General features: G+C 44.6%; 1 protein-coding gene across 1 annotated transcript in view; it reads left to right on the top strand.

Moving 5' to 3' along the window:
- The window catches only part of cav1 (caveolin 1), an 11235-nt gene extending 5772 nt beyond the window's left edge, over positions 1-5463 (top strand). The window contains exon 3 of the mRNA XM_080436975.1: positions 3139-5463. Coding sequence (XP_080293101.1) covers positions 3139-3480 — 342 coding nt within the window. The 3' untranslated portion in view covers positions 3481-5463. The remainder of the gene's footprint in view (positions 1-3138) is intronic.
- The last annotated feature ends 3099 nt before the right edge of the window (positions 5464-8562 follow it).

The following is an 8562-nucleotide window of genomic DNA, read 5'->3' as shown; positions in this document are numbered from 1 at the left end:
AAAAGTAGAACACACAAGTAGAACACACTGTACATACCAACATTAAGTAACCAAGAGTGGGAAGTGTAATAAAGCCTGAGTTACACTTTGTTGGAGCTTGACGCACTGTGAGCTTGTAGATCTGCTATTTGTGGTGCGCAACCAAGTACAAATTAGGGGGGGGGGGGGCAGCACACAATGACCAAGTCAGACACGTAGATCAGGGTTTCTCAAAGTGCAAAAATAGCAGATCTACAAGCTCACAATTGTGAGCTCGTACATCGGCTATTTTTGGTGAATGTCACTCCGAAGTTGTCACAAGGAAGTTTTCCTCGTGACATACTATATCTTAGGGGGAAACATTTGACATATTATTTACATACCGTAATATGACATAGGTTCTGAAAATGTACAATTCAGGGGTGCCGTGGATGAAAACGTTATTTACAGGGATGCCCGCCCCTGAGACAAAAAGGTTTGAGAACCACCGTCATAGATCACAGACATATTCCTATGCAGAAGAAACACACACAAAAAGAAAGAGGAGCCATTGACCGGGTTAGAAAAATGGCGTGGTAAAACAAAACAAGGAATAAGTACACACATGATTAATTACCAAGAACATTTTGAATCTATCACAAAGGCATGCACGCCAATTGGAGGCAAGTATGCGTTGAAAACCTTGAATGAGACTGTTCACTACAGAGGTCTGCAGTGAGCCAAAGACCCCAATCTCCCTTCAAATCCCAACGTCTCCATCATTATTTTGTGGTCGTGTGTTTGTGCCATTCTACAGAAGGCTCTCATTTAGTCCCAATCAGGAGTTATGGAAACTGACGCAGGACCGGTCCCGCTTCAAAATTTGTAGCTGTGGAAAAATAAATGGAGGCCGCATGGGTTTTGTGGCTGCAGCGAGATTTATATTATAAGGCTGCAGTGAGTCAGGCCGTTGGCACTGTGAGTGAGGCTTTCTCCTGTGCATTTGGGAGAGTTTTAAGAATGAAACCATAAGCTGCCGTTTGTTGGGAGTATAGGGAGCAAAAAGTACTAAAATGAGATATTCAACATCTGAACTCCTTTTTATAAAATGATGCACATTACGATCCTTTTCAAAAGATTTTGGGTTGCAGCACTAGCTTATATCAATGATTAACACAACGGTTGCATTTTAAAAAGATGGATCCTGTATTTTATATAAATATTAAAAAAAACGAATAAAATATAAAAAAATATGGCTTGGAATCGTAAATCATCGTCCACGTCAACATGTGGCGCGACAGGAACGCCGCGTCAACATTTGATGCAGGGCGGACCCGTTGCGTCAAACGGGCGCCACACGGTCAAGTCCTGTATGTACTCAGCAACAAATGCGTGCGTTGCTGAGAGAGAAGGATAAGTGAGGAGAAAGTGTTTGAAAATTGTAGAGAGAGCAGGCATGATGTGAGAGGAACAGTTCAGTTCAGTTCAGATAAAGGGAGAGGCAGAGAGATGGAAAGGAGGGAGAAAGAGAGAGGCCTGTGTGTATGTGCACGTGGTGTACTGTATACACTAGGGCTAGGCACTAGTGTACAGTATCTGCAGTGATGGCAGTAAGGACAGTCCATTTAAAGGCTGACAGCCTGAGAGCTCTGTTTACACAGAGGAGAATTAAAATGTCATGCTCATCTCTGCAGGATGCTGGCTACTGATGGGCTGTGTGCGTGCGTGCGTGCGTGCGTGCGTGCGTGCGTGCGTGCGTGCGTGCGTGCGTGCGTGCGTGCGTGCGTGCGTGCGTGCGTGCGTGCGTGCGTGCGTGCGTGCGTGCGTGCGTGCGTGCGTGCGTGCGTGCGTGCGTGCGTGCGTGCGTGCGTGCGTGCGTGCGTGCGTGCGTGCGTGCGTGCGTGCGTGCGTGCGTGCGTGCGTGCGTGCGTGCGTGCGTGCGTGCGTGCGTGCGTGCGTGTGTGTGTGTGTGTGTGTGTGCTTGTACACAGGACCAGGGGCTAAGTGAGTTCAAGTGTAATACAGGGGCCAGCGGGTGATGGATGATAATGGTTGGGTTAAAGAGCACCATCTCAAGCATTGTGTAACTACTCTCTCTTAGAGCCTATCTATCTATCTATCTATCTATCTATCTATCTATCTATCTATCTATCTAACTATCTATCTATCTATCTATCTATCTATCTATCTATCTATCACTATCTATCTATCTATCTATCTACGCTGTAGATAGATAGATATCGCTTGATAGTATCTATCTAGCTATATATCTATATATCTATATATGTGAGGAATGTGGAGCGACAGAGTGGAGAAAGATGTCTTTGGGGTGTTTCTTTCCAGAGAGTGAAAGCAGAGCAGCTTCCAGAGAGATGTGTACTGTATGGAGTAACCAATGTCTGGGGTGGGGCAGCAGAGTGGGGTTCAGACAGACAGTACCAGTCTCTGTGAGGGGAGCCATAAATCTCTCCAGGAATCTCCCCCTGATCTCTGTCAACAAGCTGATTGCCATAGAGTGAAGCAACTGAATCCCAGGGATTTAATGAACTTCATTCACTCTCCTCTATGAAGTTAACACAGGCTTATTATTCTGTTTGCCGTAGCCTACGTTCAACATTGGCATCTTGAGCAATCACTTTGTCTTGAGTGCAACAGCTGACAGCTGTGATGTTTGTCATTGGATCTCGCTGCCCGCTGACCTGGGTCAAATAGGATTTGCTAAATTGTCTTGCTTTCACCTGCTTTCGTGTGCCAGAGGTGTGTGTGGGACTGCCACGTTTAGGAAAATATCAAAATACTCTCAGAACGCTGAGACAATAACAGGATAATACTTGAAAGTCCATGTAGTATACAGTACTTGGTATGATTAATAACTTAGGTGACACTATCTGAATTGCACTGATGCAATTAACCCTGTCAGAGAAGGTTTACACAAATGCAACACATTATTTATACAGTAGTAATGTGTCATTTGTTGTTTTCTACAGCAATATTGACTTTCATTCTGATGAAAAACTGATTTTAGAACAATGTGACAATACCGTATGTCACTCACTGGTGATATATATGACATTTTTACTGAATTATCAGTCAATTAAGAGACAACGTATGCCTGCCGAGACCTCATAACCCACTGTCACCTAAACGTCTTTTATCTCCCTCCCCTCCCCGTGTGTGCAGGTGGACTTTGAGGACATAATCGCTGAGCCAGCGGGGACCTACAGCTTCGATGGCGTGTGGAAAGCCAGCTTCACCACGTTCACCGTCACCAAGTACTGGTGCTACCGGCTGCTGACGGCGCTGGTGGGCATCCCTCTAGCACTGATCTGGGGCATCTGGTTTGCCATCCTGTCCTTCCTGCACATCTGGGCCGTGGTGCCGTGCATCAAGAGCTACCTGATCGAGATCCACTGTGTCAGCCGCGTGTACTCCATCTGCGTGCACACCTTCTGCGACCCGTTGTTCGAGGCCATGGGCAAGTGCTTCGGAGGCGTCCGCATCGCCACCACCAAGGGGGTGTAGCCTCCCCAGGAAGAATGGAGATGTTGGTGGTGGTCCCTGGAAAGAGGGCATGGGGGAGGGGGGGGGGAGAAACAAGGGATTGTTGGGGGGTGGGGGGGTTGGGGGGGGGCTGCAAATAACACTGACATGGAGGGAAAAGTCAGAAGGAAAAGAGGGGGGGTGATACCGTAAGCCAAGGTGTTGCCTCTCGGAAACAGAAGGTTGGATATTTTCTGTGCTGGGGCGGTGGGCTTTAAGGTGAGGCTTTAAGTGTAGGGGCGTGGCTATAGAGGTCACAAAGGTCACACCTAAGCCCCACCTCCTTTTACCTGTCTCCTCCGAAGGTTTTTTTTCTCTCCAGTGCTGGTGCAACAGGAGGGTCAATGGTCATTATTTGGGGTCTTGCTGTTCATTTGTTTGTTTTCTTTAGTTATTTTTATTTTTTTGTCAATGTTATCAAGCTAAGCAAGCTCCCTTTCAAAAAGAATTCTGCCAGCTGGATTTTCTCACATGATGTAAATTCTTTCTGATGGAAGCTTATCAAATCTATTGATTGGCTGACTGGCCCATGTGACAGTGGGTCAATAGCGCTGTCCGCTCTGGAGCTTTCTGTGTGTGTGTGTGTGTGTGTGTGTGTGTGCGTGTGTGTGTGTGTGTGTGTGTGTGTGTGTGTGTGTGTGTGTGTGTGTGTGTGTGTGTGTGTGTGTGTGTGTGTGTGTGTGTGTGTGTGTGTGTGTGTGTGCGTGCGCGCGCCTTTGGGTGGGGCTGGAAAGGGAAGGGAAGAGAGGAGTGAAGCGAGTGTCCCCAATACTGGAGAGAGCGAGAGATCTGCCAAATTCCACCTGACACAGCGAAAAAAAAATCCCTGAGCCAAACCTCTCAACAATGCCCCCTGCCTCTGGTGCCCCGCCCCCCTCAGCCACCCCCACCCTCCCCATGAACCTCTCCCCCAGCTTCTGCCAGCCTCCCAGTCTGACACACTGAACCTGCCCTTGTTTCTGCATGCACCCCTTGTCATTCGAGCCAACTCGCTGTCAAATAAGGCCCGCTACACATGTTACGAGGGCGACAGCGACAGTAAGACAGGACTTATCTTTGTCCTCAGCCCACTCCCGCGTTGTAATTCACTTTTTTTCCCTGCATCAACTTCCGCTCCATCACTGCTTTTAAAAAAAAGACAAAAAAGAGACCAAACCTGGTTTATACTTCGTTGTGTGACAGTGTCGTGCGCCACAATAGACGATCTACAAGCTCATACCACGTTCCAGCGCGACACTGTTGTGGTATGACGAGTATAAATTAAACATAATGTTTTCCACAGCCCTCCTGGTAAATTGTGTATATGTGACGGAGAATGTTAGCCTTTTAAATTTTTATGAATTGTCACTTGAACTGTGTAATTTCTTTTTGTAACTGCACCACAGATTTCTTAAACCATTTTTTAGCGTACACCTTCTTCAGTGAAGCTCAAGGCTTTTAAAATGCACATTGCTGTAGTTGTAGCTAATAGCTTTTCTCTCTTAATTTTATATTTTTGCCAATATATGTACTGTATATACAGTATGTATGCACAAAACAAGCTACATTGATGATATATGGTCATTATGGTCTTAGCACCCTCCCAATGATCTATTTTTAGGTTCTGTCTTGTCCCCTGTGACTAGTTTGGTCCACTGTCCTGTTGCTTAACTGTGGACACAATGTTGTCATGGACTAGCATCAAACTAGGGCGTTCCTCCCAAACCCTGAAGATGGGTGAGGAGAGGGAGGCAATGTGTGTGTGTGTTTTTTTTATTTTAATGAAGCTCACTTTGACTCAGTCACCTTTTGTCTATCTGCTGTCTACTTGAGGATGGTAATATTATAGCACCTGTCTCTTGAATGAGTTTTTTCAAAACTCTAAAAGGTCATATTTTTTATATGAGATGTTTTTTTTTCCTTCCCTGCTTTTACTGTACAATCTCATATCACGCTGTGCACATTAAAAATTGTAATATAATCCAATCTGTCTCTCTTTTAGATTTTTGAATCATGAGATATATAGACCTATATTGATCCTGTGGGGGAAATCCAGGTGTCATAGCAGCACTGCAGTACGTAAACACATGGGAGAGTGAGTGTAGAGAGACACAGCTAAGATCAAGAATACAAAATAAGAATAAACTATTAGAGAACTAGAAAGATAAAAAAACAAATCTGTTCGGAGCATGTGATGACAATGTTTTGCGTTTGTGTGTGATAATGAAACATCACAGGGCAAAGGGGAAAAGGGATATAATAAAGGATGATAATTCTTCATTGGGTCAATTATGTTTGTACAGACTATAGGAACAGAAATCGAGCAATCAGCCCAGGGCAGCGGCCCTGTCCCATATCCAAATTGACATAAAAACAAAAAAAAGTGCGCTCAGTGAGTGCAAATCTCCACAGTAATGTCAAACTGTGTGTCTCTCCCGCTCTCTGTGTCTGTCTTTGTCCTGTGAGCGTGCACACTGCACACATCATAGGGATCGTGTGGTCAGTGATAGTTTGGTTAATTGATGTAAACTTACCACCTTAGAACAGTGGTTACATAACCTGCACATCCGTGCGTCATACAGTACATACAACTGTCACTTTTATAAATGTATATTGATGTTAATCAGACATGGGCTTGAATTGAATTATGTCTGTCTGTCTGTCTGTCTGTCTGTCTGTCTGTCTGTCTGTCTGTCTGTCTGTCTGTCTGTCTGTCTGTCTGTCTGTCTGTCTGTCTGTCTCTCTCTCTGTCTCTCTCTCTGTCTCTCTATGTATGAGTCAATAGATGCTACAGTATGTGGAAGAGACAGACATAGTGATCTTTCTTTATAAACCTCACCAATAAGACCAACATTATCACAACTATTTTGGTGTAACAAAGAGATTCACTGAACCAGAACATTTACTTTTTACATGCAAGGATCAAGTTTGAAATGTTGACATTTCAGTGTGGAGCCGGGCAATATTATTTTCCCTATAAGATGGTAGACTGACAAGAGCGCTCATTTAAACAAGGCAGGCGCGCAGCTAAGTGAGCTGCTAGGTGAGCCTGTGCAGAACATGATGATCAACTTGACCTTTGACCCAAAAGTTTATCATCTCTTCAGGGCAGCCTAATGATTATTCCCACAAAGTGTCATGAAAATGTGCCCATCTGTTCTTGATTTTGACCTAGACCATTAACCTTTTCAAACCAAAGGTTATGGCTGCAATCCATAAGTTTCATGCTTGTCCTCCCTGGGATTCGAACATAATTGCTTGTCTCTGTTACATAATACAATGTAGGCCTATATTTTATCAAGGGATGGTCATCCAAACAGGTACCAGCCAGACGGAGACAGGCGGTGCAACAGGGCCACAGGTGAGATTATAACACTGAAAGTGTTCAGTCTTTTTGCATTCATCCATAATTAAACCATATAGGCATTCAAATATAATCATATTTTTTAAGCTATTTGCAATCAAATGGGTCTAGATGATTTGCAATGAAAAACTGTGGCAGATATTAGTTCCTACGGTACATGATTCTATTTTGGGTCTACAGTGGTAGCTTAATGTTGTATGAGCACTAGTGTACTGTTTTCACCCACCTGCCTTGAACAAAACAGCCAGTTGAGAGTACCTGTGGAAAACATGACGTAATCAGAATAAGGAAGGACGTTTTGTTGCTTAAAAAACATAATTTCCAGCAGCATTACCCTCTATCATTTTACAAAATCATTCGTCTGAGATGTCCTCAATGTAATATATATTCTGAAGTGCTCCACATACAGTAGATTCTTTTTTTCTTTTTTTGCTAGGCTTGGTACTACATTCCCATGGTAACAAGAAACAAATACAACTCTTGGGTAATACACCGGAGGCATTGTTGCTTTACACCAAAAAAAAGTGCACATCAAAAGTATGCAGCCCATGACAAGCAGCATCATTGACTCAAAACTATCATTAGCCAGTTTGAACATGTTTAGGCCGAGTTCTCTCAGGCCAGCTATTGTTTATTGTCCTAGTCTGAAATGTCAGCAGATTCCCTGGAATTAAGTAGGATGTCCCATTCATGATGACACCAGGTTCTAATGCAGTTATAAGGGACAGAAGGGAATACTACAGTAGCCCTAACTGCACTTCAGTAGAACAAGATGGGAGTGTAGTTCCCATCCGCCTTTTGCTGAGATGACTACCAATCTGTTGCCTTCCAAGTGATTGTTGAAGTCCTGGTTCATGTTTTGCACTGCATTTGTCAATGCACCATGCCTGCCTGGTTACTCCTGGTGAAAAGAAAAGAAGACTTCTAAACAATTACGTGGTGGCTATGGATCCACCATGCAGCTGTAGCAGAGCAAGCCTGTGGTGAAAACTGTAGCAGACTCTCGATCTACAATAGCCACATTTGTATACACCGTCCAGACAACATCAAACTTACACAGGCTTCCATTGACCATAAGGAGGGGTTGGAAGCATTCAAGCGCAAAGCACCATAAACATAGCCCTCCTGCCCAACACATGCTCCATTGACCACAACAGAAATGTACTGAGTAGCAGCTCTCTCTGCAGTGAACAAGACACACAGCATAAAAGGCCTGGTCAAGTAAACCCACTCATGGTGCTCCAGAGGGGAAATTTCCAGCGCTTCACACAGTGGGAAGCCAATCGGACATAACAGGAAGATGAGAGAATACAGAGAGAGTAGTGTTGATGCCCCATAGACTGTGGCACCGACAGTGACACCTGTGAGGTAATGGTATTGAATAGGTGCAACAGGCGTTATGAAGACGTGTTTTACAAGACGCATCTTGGGTAACCAGGTATGCCATCTTTCTGTGGGGTTAGCCCTATGGGTCAGTGTTAGGACCCTAGGGTTATGTGTGTACAGTATTTTCTGGTACTGTGCTGTGCTGTGTGCTGTTTTTGCCCTCTGCCTGCCCTTTCCCCCACATTGGTGAGCGTGATTGAGTGGTGATGAGTGACTGATAGATTACCAGCTTTCACAATGTGTGAATGATGACTGAGTGTTGTCTGTGAGTGTGACTGGTAGCAATTAGGTGGAACCTCGCTGGTGATTGGCTCCTGCGTGTTCATGGACTTGAC

Source organism: Gymnoscopelus braueri, assembly GCF_963280865.1.
Source record: "Gymnoscopelus braueri genome assembly, chromosome: 9".
Taxonomy (NCBI): Eukaryota; Metazoa; Chordata; class Actinopteri; order Myctophiformes; family Myctophidae; genus Gymnoscopelus; species Gymnoscopelus braueri.
This window is presented reverse-complemented; position numbering and strand designations above follow the sequence as displayed.